This window comes from Vulpes lagopus, chromosome 2 (genome assembly GCF_018345385.1).
Source record: "Vulpes lagopus strain Blue_001 chromosome 2, ASM1834538v1, whole genome shotgun sequence".
Classification (NCBI taxonomy): Eukaryota; Metazoa; Chordata; class Mammalia; order Carnivora; family Canidae; genus Vulpes; species Vulpes lagopus.
Genome location: NC_054825.1, coordinates 126,672,014 through 126,685,935, shown reverse-complemented (window position 1 = coordinate 126,685,935; position 13,922 = coordinate 126,672,014). Strand labels below are relative to the sequence as shown.

The 13,922-nt window shown below is 42.1% G+C and overlaps 1 protein-coding gene across 10 annotated transcripts in view; it reads right to left on the bottom strand.

Moving 5' to 3' along the window:
• The window catches only part of AKAP7 (A-kinase anchoring protein 7), a 125,781-nt gene that overhangs the window by 93,205 nt on the left and 18,654 nt on the right, over window positions 1-13,922 (bottom strand). For all 10 annotated transcript variants that reach the window (XR_005985910.1, XR_005985911.1, XM_041742574.1 and 7 more), the window contains exon 3: window positions 10,513-10,652. Coding sequence is in view for 8 of the 10 variants with exons in the window: in XM_041742574.1 (XP_041598508.1) it covers window positions 10,513-10,652 (140 nt within the window). In the remaining 2 variants the exon portion in view is untranslated. The remainder of the gene's footprint in view (window positions 1-10,512; window positions 10,653-13,922) is intronic.

Here is a 13,922-nt window from a genome sequence, read left to right as displayed (position 1 = left end):
GAAGTATTATTTATTTGTCCCCAAGTGAATGTGTCTGAGAACCCATTCTTCACGGCCTTTAAGATTTTTTAGGACAGCAAAAATCTCAACAGGAGTGACTATTGTCACTTGCTCAGATGTGTGAGGAGGGGCACAGCCGGGCAAGGAGAGTCGCGGAGGAGCTCACAGCTGACGGCAAAGCGAGCCGCCCTCGGAGAGGAGAGAGCGCCCAGGAGCCCGGAGGCCGGGCGCTCAGTCAGTAACCAGAGGGAGGGCAGGGGCCACAACAGGGGCAGGGGCCACTATGACACTGCGAGATCGGACAAAGGGGCTCGGAGCACAACGGACTGTCCTGATGCTGGAGTCGCTGCTTTCTCCCAACAACACTCCCAGTACACACAGGAGGGAACTGGGCAAACCCCGAGATGCCCTCGGGGACCTGGCCTCCCGGGGACCTGGCCTCCTGGGATCTGGCCTCCCCAGGACCTGGCCTCCCTGGGACCTGGCTGCCCGGGGACCTGGCCTCTCAGGTACCTGGTCTCCTGGGGACCTAGCTGCCCGGGGACCTGGCCTCCCAGAGACCTGGCTGCCCGGGGACCTGGCTGCCCAGGGACCTAGCCTCCCTGGGGACCTGGCCTCCTGGGGACCTGGCCTCCCGGGCAGCTTCACAGTAAATCTGTGTCCCCACAATCACCTCGCCGGTCTCTTTCCCTTGCCATCTGGGCGATGGCGACACAGGAAAGGGGGTTTTCTGGGAGGCAGTGATGTAGCAACACCTGATGTGCGATGGCCCAAGGCCAGGGGTCCCTTCAACGAATCCCAGAGCCTGAGAAACCAAGTGCTCCTGACCCGACCGCACATGAGGGTCGCAGGGAGTCCCTCTCCTCTAACTCTGTATCAATAAAACTCGACTGTCAACTCCTCCAGGGCCATGTTTATTTCTCTAACCCACCACCACACCTTGGCTACTCATAACAGTAAGAGAAACAACATGCAAAAGTACAGCTGAAACCAATACAACACTGTGTGTTCCCTGTGCCGGAATTAAAGTAAAGTAAGATAAAGAAGAGAACTGGCCTGAGGATACATCAGTAACGGTCAGGTCACATCATGCTGAGATGTGCTTTTGCACCTAAAATTTATTAGACATTTTCCAAATCATTAAATATATTGAATATCTTCATTTTCTTTAATGGCACGGGGTTCCAATTGTATAGATGCCCAATAATTTAATTATCTACTCCCTTACTTACAGAAATAAATTATTTTTTCTCAAAAAAAAGTTTAATTAAGAAAACAAAACAAAAAATAATAAAGAACAATAGCACTAACTAACCTATATGGTGTGATCACTAGGTTCTAAGTACCAAAGTGAGCATTTTACACATATTAGTCCACTGAAGCCTCTGAACATCTCTATGTGGTAGGTATCGGTATTAACTCTATGAAAATAAACTGAAAAACAGAAGATCAAAAAAAAATCTGTTTAAAATCATATACCAAAACAAAGAAATTTAAGAATAAATTACAACACACAAGAAAAAATACAACAGATACAAGGAATTGGCTTGTTTTCTAGATGGGACAAAGGGGGCAGAGATGTGGGTACTGGCTTAAGAATGAAACACTTAAGAATGAAGAAGGAAAAAAGGAATTCAAAGATTTTTAGGAAGTCTTACTGGATACTGTGTGATGGAATACATTGGCCCTCTCAAAAAGACCTTTAAAGTAAATCTATATTACTCACAAATGATTTTAAATTTGAATTTTTGAGTTTTTTCCAGGTATAGCAAAATATTGAAATTGGCTTATGGTCCTAACAAAGCAACTCAAGAGGGTCAAGGTTCATATGGAAAGGGCCTCACCCAGTGTCAAGGGCATCAGAGGTGCTCAAAGCTGTTAGACTTCTGGCACTGGCACAAAAATAGACACAGAGATCAATGGGACAACACAGAAAGCCCAAAAAAGAAAAATACGCTCATATGCTCAATTAATCTATGATGAAGGAGACAGAAATACAACAGGAAAAAGTCTCTTCAACAAATGGTGTAGAGAAAACCGGAGAGCAACATGTAGAAGAATAAAACTGGACCACTTCCTCAAACCATACACAAAAAATAAACTCAAAATGGATTAAAAGACCTAAATGTGAGACCTGAAACCATAAATCTCCTAGAGGGAAACAAAGGCCATCATCTCTTTGACATTGGTCTTGGTAACATTTTTCTAGATACAACTCCTAAGGCAAGAAAAACAAAGCAAAAACAAACTATTGGGATCACACCAAAATAAAAAGCTTTTGTATAGCAAAAGAAATCAACAAAGTGAAAACCTACAGATTTTTTTTAAGATTTTATTTACTTTTTTTTTTTTTTTTTTTGGTTTTATTTATTCATTTATAAGAGACACAGAGAGAGGCAGACACAGGCAGAGGGAAAAGCAGGCTCCATGCAGGGAGCCCAACATGGGACTCGATCCCAGGTCTCCAAGATCAGGCCCTGGGTCAAAGGCGGCGCTAAACTCCTGAGCCCTCCGGGCTGCCCTTATTTACTTATTTGAGACAGAGAGTGAACACCAGTGAGGAAGCAAGAGCGAGGGGAGGAGCAGTGAGAAAGGGAGAAGCCGACTGCTTGCTGAGTAGGGATCCTAATGCTGGGCTGAACCCCAGGGCCCTGGGATCATGACCTGAGCCGAAGGCAGACACTTTGCCGAGTGAGCCACCCAGGTGTCCCTGGGGAAGATACTTTCAAATGACATTTGTTTGTTAATAACCAAAGAATATATACAACTCAACACCAAAAAAAACCAAATAATCTAATTAAAACATGGACAGAGGACCTGAAGAGACATTTTTCTAAAGAAGACATCCAGATGGCCAACAGATACATGAAAAGATGCTCAACGTCTTCATCATCAGGGAAACACAAATCAAAACCACAGTGAGATATCGCCTTATACCTCTCAGAAGGGCTAGAATCAAAAAGACAAGAAAAGAAAAGAAAGAAAAGAAAAGAAAAGAAAAGAAAGAAAAGAGAAAAAGAAAAGAAAAGAAAAACGAAAAGAGAAAAGAAAAGAAAAAAAGAAAAGAGAAAAAAGAAAAGAGAAAAAAGAAAAAGAAAAAGAAAAAGAAAAAAAGAAAAAGAAAAGAAAATAACAAGTGTTCACAAGGATGTGAAGAAAAAGGATCCCTCATGCACTGTTGGTGGGAACATAGTTGCAACTACTGTGGAAAACAACATGGAGGTTCCTCAATAAATTAAAAATACAGTGTGATCCAGTAATTCCACTACTAGGTATTTAACCAAAGAAAATGAAAATAATAATTCAAAAACATACATGCACCTCCATGTTTATTGCAGCATAATTTACAATATTCAAATTGTGGAAGCCACCTGGTGTCCACTGATAGAGAAGATATTATACATATCTATATAATTCCACTATAAATATTTATGTATATTTATATATTGGAATGTTAATTAGGTATCAAAGATCTTGCCATTTGCAAAAACATGGACGGACCTGGAGAGTATTATGCTGAGCCACACAGAGAAAGATACATATCCTAAGAGTTGACCTCTATATGGAATCTAAAGCACAAAACAAATAAACAAAAACCAGAAACAGACCTATGGAAACAGAATTCACACTCACGGCTCCCAGAGGCGAGGTAGGAGGGTAGGATGGGCAGCAGGTGGGGGGTGGGAGACGCGGGCTCGCGGGTGGGCTGAGCAAGTCCGAGGATGAAAGGCACAGCGCAGGCAGCACGGCCGGTGGCATGAGCTGGGGCTGGGGGGTGACCCACGGGGGCTGCGCTCAGGGTGAGCATGGCCTAACGTAGATGGCCAAATCCCTAGGCTGTTCACCTGAGACGACTGGACGCTGTGTGCCAACCATACTTCAATTTAAAAACAAAGTCATGCCTCTAAACAATGTAATTACATCTCCAAATCTCAGGGGTACAAGTGGTAACTCTGGTTTGGCTGAACAGGAAGAGTAGCACAGGACGAGAACTCGCATACGCAGAGTGATGCTAATTAAGAATGCCGAACTTGGCTCAGAAATTCTGGATTTTAACCCGAGTCTACCATAGGTGTGAGGCCACACAAGTCACCTCATCTCACGGAGTCTTGGCTTCTTCAGCTGCAAAACAGGAATGTTGGAATCTGCATGGCCGAACTCACAGAGCTGTGTCACGGGTCCCAGGACATAAGCTCCGTGAAAATGCCCTGTAAGCCCTACACCACTCGCCTGATTCGAGGGGTGGGACTGCCCCAATTATAATCCGTGGCCCTCTGCCCTTGTGGTTCTGCCTCCCGGGGACCGTTCAGCAATGTTTGGAGACAATTATAGCATTGCTAGGGACTTGCTGCTTGTTTTTGTTTGGTTGGTTCATTTAAAGGTTTGTTTTATTTATTTGAGAGAGGGAGAGTGTGTGTGTGAGTGGGGGCAGAGAAGAGCCCCACCCCAGCAGACCCCCCACTGAGCACGGATTCCATCACAGGCTCCAGCCAGAACCCCGAGGTCATGACCTGGGCCAAAGACAAGGGTTGGATGCTCAGCCACCTGTGCCCACCAGGCGCCCAGGGGCTTGCTATTTGCACCTAGCAGGTAAGTTGTCTGCATTTTCATACAAACATTCTTCATTCTGGGCTCAAATACTAATTATATATAAATTCAGGATAATACTAAAAAACTGCATTTGTTTGTGTATTCAACATCTTAGTGCAATACCCAGCATGGTAAAATCGTTCCAGACCATCCAATAGCTTGTAAATTAAATATGGTAAAATAGTTCCAGACTATTTTAAATAAGTTAAATATTAAAAACCATAAAATACTTTGAAGATTAATTCCCTAATGTCACACAGCACTTATAATACAGGATTAACCTCAACCTACAAAATTCTAAAGATAATGTAATCAAGTGATTTCTTTCCTTTTTTTAAAAAAAGTTTTATTTATGTAAATAATCTCTATATCCAACATGGGGCTCCAACTCACAACCCTGAGATTAAGAGTTGGATGCTCCTCCGACTGAGCCAGCGACGCGCCCCAATCAGGTGATGTATTTCCAGCCACGCTTTGGTGCTCCCTATGACGCTCCAGATTAATTTACGTATTGCTTGATATCATCTTAAGAGCTTTTTAAATGTTTTTTTTTTATTCCTAATTACATTCTTAAAACATAAAAGAAAAACGAAAAAAACTTCAGTCTTCTTCTGCAACCCAGTGTATAAAGTACCAAAGTCAGTAAAGGCCAAAGGAAACTAATTGTTGCAGCCACTGTTTCAAAGTCTACAAAGCCCTTAAAGCTTATCTGTCACCACAATCCCCAGCCACTGACAGCACCATACAGGCACATTCTTCAGAAAACCTAATACTTAGAGAGTCATATTTAAATAGAATATTGACAGAAACTTTGAAAAATAAGGCATCATTAAAATCCTAAATATTAAAAAAGTAATAAAAATTTAAAAAATCCTAAATATTTGTGTTTAGAGAATAAGCACACACTTCCACCTGTTAAACCTCACCACTAAGCCATGCCCCACATGCCTAAAAATAATGCAGTTAGAAAATTCACTTTTATACCTTTTAAGCTTTCTAATTGACTCAAAGCATTCATGGGTGCAAAGGCAAAGCCTTAAAGTTACAGCGCTTCTGCACAAGGAAGACAAGCCACACGCCAGCACAGACGAGAATGTCTTTGACCCCCATCTTTTGACATTATTTTCGGAATTTTTTGAAGCTGTTAACTTATATTGTTCCCAAATTTGCTGCCTCATTAAGATTTACTAGAATTTTCACTTCAATTTGCTACCGTAACTTTTCTTCAATGCTGAGCACTTTCATTTTTCTTGCTTGTCTACAACCATGAAAAGGACTTGAAAGATTGATGACAGAGCAAAACTGGAGTAAAAGTAAAAAATCAATCTCCAACAGGAGGATTTTCCACATCTACCCAGTGGTTCACATGCACACCATGGTATCAAATACTTTCACAATTATACTTCCCAGGAAAGAACTGAATGCACAAATATACAATTATTATTGTGTAAGATCAGCAATTTTCATGTTACAAAATGATGAAATATGGGATTAAATGTTGCAAATGCCTTTTAAAACCCCCAAAGAATATTTTCCATTACTGTAAAAAATTATCTTGTAAAAAATTAACATATTCCTGAATTCAATCAGTTTCTAATTGTTCCCTTGCGTTTTTTCAGCGCTGATTTCAATCTTATAATATTACTACTCATAAGAAAGCACATAAAACCAACAAGAGTAAATCCAACTAGAATTAACAATTAGACAATTCTAGCCATTTAAGAAACATGTAAGATTTATTATATTAAATATTTTTCTTCTTATTTTTAAGCTAATGTATAATTGCAGGTAGTGGAGAAACAGATTCTTTCATATACTTGAAATTAGGATATTTATATGTGGCCATTCTAATTCATTGTCCAGTTCTATTCCTAAAAAAAATATATGAATTTCCATTAAGGAAGAATTTCAAACATCTAAGAATGGGTTTTAAAATCAAAGACCCATGTAAATCTGAATCCTTTTTTTCTTTAAAACTAGATGCCAAAAAAAAAAACTAGATGCCAACAAGTAGAGGCCAAAAGTAGAGCAGCTCATTGTGAATGTGCTCCCTTCCAGAAGCCTGTTTGCAGGTCACTTAATTGGAACTTGGCACACAGTCTCCCATTGAAACACGTTATAAACGCCGCTTCTTTTCCCAGGCCTTCCCACGAAAGCCCATAAGCAGTTTTAAAAGAAAAATAACATTTGATACTTTAAAACAAACAAAAAAGACGTTCATATAAAAGATGCAAAATGTATGTCGTGACCCTGTCCCCTCCTGCCTCTGTGCCCATCGTCACCCACACAGCACCCTGGAGAGGGAAGCGGCCAACTCCTGGGCCTCCAGGCCCCTGGCCCCTGCAGTTGCCAAGCCACCCCGCCCCATGGCTGCAGGACCTCTAGCATGACCCAGGAGTTCCTGAACCCTCCGCCACTGCTAGTGTGACTGGGTGTGCCCGAGCACCTGCAGCCCCTGTGGGCACCTGCAGCATCTCCACTGCTGCCAAGCTCTGCTCTGGGTACAGAGGACAAGCCGGAGAGGCTGGGGAGGGTGACAACCGTGCTCAGGTGGCAGGGATGACAGGTCACGCAGGGGCCAGCGACTAGGCGGGGGTCACCAGCAAAGAGGGCAGGCTGAGATTTTGTCATTAACAAAACCAAGAGGAGAAAACCAAACCAAAACAAAACTCCCGGACAGGAGAGGCCTTCTCTGGGGGCAGAAGGAAGCTGGCAGGTCCGAGGTCACAGGGGCTCAAGCACAAGGAACCGGTGCCAAAGCGGAGAAAGTGGGTCTGTGCAGAGCCTCGGGGGACATGGCAAAGCCTGTCTCCGTCCAGCGGGGAATAGCAAGACACAGAAGCAGGCAGGTGGCAGGTCCCGATGTGGGTTCAGAAAACAATGATCACCTCCATTTTACACCTAAAGAAATGTAAAAATGACACAAATCAAGTCACCTGCCCGACCTCCGCAGGGGTCTGCACCCGGATGTCTTCAAACAAGGCCCGTCTTCCCGCTGTCTACACTGCCTCCCAGAGAGGGAAAGGCAGACTCACAGGCTAGGGCAGCCTGCAAGGTGAGACCCAGGGTGCAGGCCATCCTCTCTTCCCCTCCTCCGGGCACTGCTGGGGCCCAAATCCCGAACAAGGTGCACAAGGAAAGAATGCCTGGGCCACGTGCCCTCCACACCTCATGACCCCAGTGATCTTCACCAGAGAGGCAGGAGGCCAGAGCTAGGCGAGGAGGGCCAGGCCGGCCTGGGGGGTTGGGAGGCTGCTCAGATCACCCCGCGGGCCCGGACGGATGTGTGAAGGGGGCAGGCCCCACGGAGGGCCAGTAAAGCAACTTAGAGAAGTGCTCCCCCAACTTCTACACTGAGGGAGGTAGTAGGACAAGCTCTCTGCAGCAAACCAAAATACGGAACCCGGGGTCTCTCCCAATCATAGATTGGGGGTCCCTGCGAAGTCACCTTGCCTGTTCCACACTCTGGGTCCTGAGGACCTAGCTTCTGACTTCTCCATTAAACAGGACCACCTTTGCCCTCCAGCTGTCTTCTGACTTCCGTGTGTACCTACGATCCTAAATTTCAAAGAAAACCTGTCCAAATAACTCACAAGAATTTTATTTTATTTTATTTTATTTATTTTATTTTATTTATTTTAACGATTTATTTATTTATGAGAGAGAGAGAGAGAGGCAGAGACACAGGAAGAGGGAGAAGCAGGCTCCATGCAGGGAGCCCGACGCGGGACTCGATCCCGGGTCTCCAGGATCGCGCCCTGGGCTAAAGGCAGGCACCAAACCGCTGAGCCACCCAGGGATCCCCCAGGTATTTTAATATAACATATAACATAATAGATCATTGCTGATGACATTAAACTTTGTGTCACCTAAACACTCTGAAGGACTATCATAATGTTAACACATAATATTTTACAGGTACGGACCAGTAAGATCATAATTAATTGTTTACTGCATTAAGTTCTAAAACCTCGTATCACAGGGCAAGGTCAGTTAAGTGCTTTTGGCTCAGATCACGATCTCTGGGATTCCAGGATCGAGACCCGGATCAGGCTCCCTGGTCAGCAGGGGAGTCTGCTTTGTCCTCACCCTCTGCTCCTCCTTGGGCTCATGCCTGCATTCTCTCTCTCTCTTTCTCTAATAAATCAATAAAATACTTTAAAAAACTCTCTCTCTCTCTGTCTTTAATAAATAAATAAAATACTTTAAAAAATAAACTACAAAATTTTTAAAATAAATAGAAAATTCTATTTTTTACAAAAATTGCTAGGTAATACAAATTTCTTTTTTTATGTATCTTCTCTCCCCAGCTAAACTGTGATCTCACAGACCAAAAATTGCCTGGAATGCATCAAGAATATTTTTTTTTCTTTTGATATTTATTTGATTTCAATTTTCATTTGCTTTGATTTTTTCCAAATTCATTAGCATTCCCCAGAAACATTCTAGTTAAATAAGGGAAGGAGCCACTGCAAAAGGTGCCTTAAAAAGAAACCAGAGGCCCAGAATGGAACCACAGGGGCGAAGGGCCTCGTGTCAGCAAGGCAAGAGGTCACACCTACCCTAACCACCCCAGGGACTTACCTGTCGCGTGGGGTTTCCTGGTGGGCACAAGTAAGTTTACTGACAGACCTGTCCTTTCTCCTTGAGAGGGTGACCTTGCCTAAAAGGATGGATCCTTTGCCCACAGTTTCCTTCTTTCCTCCCCATCTCTACCACTAAACCCTGCCCTCTCCTGCAGCCTGACGGAGCCCGTTCCTCTTCCTTCGCCAGATGAGAGGCTGCCCCATTCAGGACTTGCTCACTAAAGCCAACCGGGTCTTCAAATGTACTTGGGGTTTTTGTTGTTTAATACTAGTAAAGGGCATCATGGTCCACAATCAAACGGAAACTCAGATCTGCCTCTCGAACTGCACCAAGATGTGAAAACAGCCAGTCTTCCAGGGCAGCTTCCTTCTCCACCCCCTGCTCCTTTAATTAGATAGCTTTAATTAGATACTGCAGCTCTCCGCCACATACAAGGGGTTCTTAGTTTGGGCCAATTGGCTGGTCCTGTTTCTTATTATTCATACCCCATTAATTTTTCAGATTTTTAATAGACTTCTACCCAAGTTTATCATGCAATATTAAGTTGGTACAACAATGAGTAATTTTTAAAGAAACTACTATGTTGCAGTCATCCAGTCATCCTCACCATACACAGGACTAAGCAGCAAGAAACCCACTTTACTTTCCAGAAGAGATCTCGGAATCCTCTTTTCCTACCTGGCCACTGCTCCCTGCTTCTGAAGGGGTCCTCCATTACGGCAAATACACACTTACAGAGAACCGACCCTGACATGCCACCTGGCAACACTTTTCAAAAGGCTTTTGCAAAATTAATGTTTAAATAGGATTGCTTAAATACTATTTCTCAAAATTACTGTTTAAATGCATTCTATTGTTTAAACAGGATTATTTCTCAGATACCCAGCTAAAATGCCACCAAAGACACTGAAGAGCTGAGAGCAAATCGGCTTAAAAGCATTTAGTGTAATTTAAATTTAAAATAAACTTCAGAGTAAAACAGTTAAAAAAAAAAAACCTTTAAAAAAACAAAACAAATGAATAAACAAACAAACAAAAAAGCAGAAACAAACCCATAAATACAAAGAAGTGAGGGTGGCCTGAGGGGAGTGTGGAGGGGGACGGGAAAATGGTGAAGGGGAGGGGGAGGAACAGGCTTCCAGTCAAGGAATGAACAAGGCACGGGGATGAAAGGCACAGCGTAGGGGTCGCAGTCCCTGGTGTTGACAGACGGGGGCTATCCCATCTGTGACGGGGTGCAGCCCACTGTACAGACCGTCACGTCCCCATGCTGCGCAGTTGAAACTAAAGTGACATTGCATGTCAACCATACTCCAATTTAAAAAATCAAAGCACCTCTTTGTTGGTGATCGGAATGGATAGGAAATAGTTGGGTTGATAACCTTTTTGCTTTTTTTTCCTCTTCTTTATTTGATCTTTACTGATCCGTTCATTTTCTTTACTTCTCTCCAAATTTATGTGGGGTACATCAGTGACTAGAGAGAAAAAGTCAAACAATAATATGTCTGATGTATTTAAACAAAGATAATTTAGTCCAAAAAAACAAACAAACAAACAAAGGAAACAAGCACTATATAAGTAGCAATCACCCATTAGAGTCATTTTCACATCGAAAGCAGGACTGAGCAAACTCTTCTGTAAAGGACCCCAGAGTAAATATTTGGGGCTTTGCATATCACATGGTCTTGGTCAAAACTATCCAAGTCTGCTGTAGACAAACACAGAGAAGTAGGTGCAGCTGTGTTCCAATAAACCCTCTTTACAAAGCAGAGGGTTGGCCAGATGTGGCCCATGATCTAGAGCTCCACTAACAACCATCCTCTCCCCGGGGCCACAATTCTCATGATACCAGAAAAGATCATTTTTTTCACCCATCTTGTATATGTCTATTTGTGACTTCCACAACATAACCACTGATAGCAACGCCACTCCAAGTCTGGTCTGTGGTCGGCGTCAAGAGACTGTTTTAGAAACTTCCATAGGAGGAAGCAAAGTAATTTTGTCTATTGAATTTTGGTTTCTATGTTGTGGGGTTTTTTTTTTTTTTCATTTTTCTAATAGTTCATTTTTTTACTCTATTTTACAAAAATATCAGTTGGCAACAAATAGGAAATTAAAACAAAACAAAACTGGTCCTTAACCACAAATAGTTGAGAAGCGCTTAGGAGCCTACTTGTTAACGTCATCTTCAAAAGACTCATTCACAACACCCAACAATTCTAATTATGAAGCTATGCCCCCAGAAATAATTACCAAATCAGTATGAAATGCTGTTGTCTCCTTTTTTCACAGACTCTATCAGCAACTCCCCTGTGCGTGCAAAACCACCACTGACAGTTTTCAGGCTGCGCCTTACTGAACAATAGCTTACTGTTCAGAATGGAGGGCCTTACGGAGACTTAGTAAAAATTCAAGTATAATTGCATATTCTGAGGTATAACCTTAGAAAAGGGGTGAGAAGAAGAAACCCCCTTATTTACATTCAATCCTAGAGGTCAGTTCCATCTTTGGGATCAACTCTAAGAGACCCTAGTGATCATTACACACAATGCCTTGTGGGAAGTCAGCTCAACCCACAGCATCCTGATCTTACCGAACTCCTTATTCTACATCAAAAAACAGAAATGCAGAAAAACTTAAAAACCGTTCAATGTCACAGAGTCAGATCTGGCAGTTAGACCTTTTAATTTTCTCCTTCTAGCGTATTTCCTACTGAACCCAACTGCTTCTCTGCGGAAGTTCTGGAAAACCAAACAGTAATCTTCCCTTTTTCTATTATTTAAAAAAAATTTAAAAAGAAGAAGATTTTATTTTTAAGTACTCTCTACAGTCAACGTGGGGCTCAAACTTAAAACCCTGAGATGAAGAGTCACCTGTTCCAGCAACTCAGCCTGTCAGGCACCCCTACTGTTCTTTAAAATATTAAGAGTAAGGGCATCTGACTGGCTCAGTCAGAGAAGAATGTGACTCTTGATCTGAGGTCACGAGTTCAAGCCCCACATTGGGTGTAGAGATTACTTATAAGTAAACAGACTTTAACAAGATTTTTTAAAAATAAAAAAATGAATAAAATATTGAATAAACAAATTTTAAATAAATGTCACAAATAGTATTTTAATGCTAACTTCTAAGAAAATTAGTAGAGGTTCACCTGGGTGGCTCAGGGGTTGAGCATCTGCCTTCAGCTCAGGTCATAACCCTGGGATCCCGGGATCGAGTCCCCCATCAGGCTCCCTGCATGGAGCCTGCTCCTCCCCCTGCCTGTGTCTCTGCCTCTCTCTCTGTGTCTCTCATGAATAAATAAATAAAATCTTTTAAAAAATTAGTAAAGTATGTTTACAATTTAAAAACTAAAGGTTTGTAGAAATAGACATGCTGTCTTTCCAGGACTAACATACACTTGTGACATTTAGAAGGTAAGGGGTAAAGTTAGAGCAAGGCAACCCGGGTAATAAGTCTAAGTACAGCACTACGAGTTAGGGCAAAATTATCTGGTATGTTTGTGCATGGACTTCATTACTATCAACAATATACCTGATGATTAATATGGTTAAAATGATGTATCTTCACGGAGAACATGTATTTGAAATATAAATTATTATATGCTACCTGTTTACAGGTAAGCTTGTCAGAACTTTATAAATCCTATTACTAAGAAAAACTTTGCCGCATTCTCATCTGCATCATGAGCATTGATTGAATTGCCTCATATGATGCCATTGGGTTTTATTTCCCACGCAATTCTTTAAATATGGAAAATCAAATCAATATGCTATCGAGCTGCTTGCAATTTTAGACATCTAAGAAACAGTCCTACATTTGATCGTAACAAACTAAATCTACTAATTTTAAACAGAAGCCACAAAATATGCTAATAAAGTACCATATATATTTGAAAGCACCGTCTGCAGACATTTCTAGCCCACCTCCATCTGCTCTTGGTAAACCAGTGCTCTAGAAATGGAAATCTGTTTTAATATAGTCTGGATCAGAGTTTGTGGGATGGAATTCTGGCCCCCCTACTTACTAGCTGTGAGACTTTAGATTAGTCACATGAACTCTCTTTACTTCAGTTTCCACCTGTATAATTTGAGAATAATAATAATAAATATATACATATTATTAATAATAATAAATAATAATAAACAGCTACCTCACAGGGCCATTTTTGAGTGAGTTCATACATGAAAGCTCTTCAGCTACTTCCTGGTACAAGCTAAGCTACTAAATTATGAGATGGCACCCCGAACTACACAGAATTAGGGAGACAGTGTATCTGCTAACATCATTTAGAAGACTCCAAAAAGAAACTAAGATGAAGAATAAACTATCTACTGTTTTTCATCATCCAGACCACTTGTACTCTCTGTGATTATGGAAAATGAAGAACAATCTTGAGCAGTTTTCTAAAAATTAAAGATAGCACTGAAAAATATTTCTAAAGCAAAACACCCATTTTTAAAAGTAAAATCACAAACTAATACTAGGTAAGTTTCCAGCATCCTTCCTTTTATATCCCATTGTCCAACTGAGGACACGAGGCTAACCCCAATCCTCACTGGAAGCTGGGACAGGGAGCTATCAACCTATGCCTGTGTGGGAAAAGTAGCTACAAAAGGAAAAGGAGAGGTGCGCCCCGGTGACTCAGTTGGTTGAGCATCTGCCTTTGGCTCAGGTCATGATCCCGGGGTCCTGGGATGAGCCCCCACGTCATCAGGCTCCCTGCCCAGTGAGGAGTCTGCTTC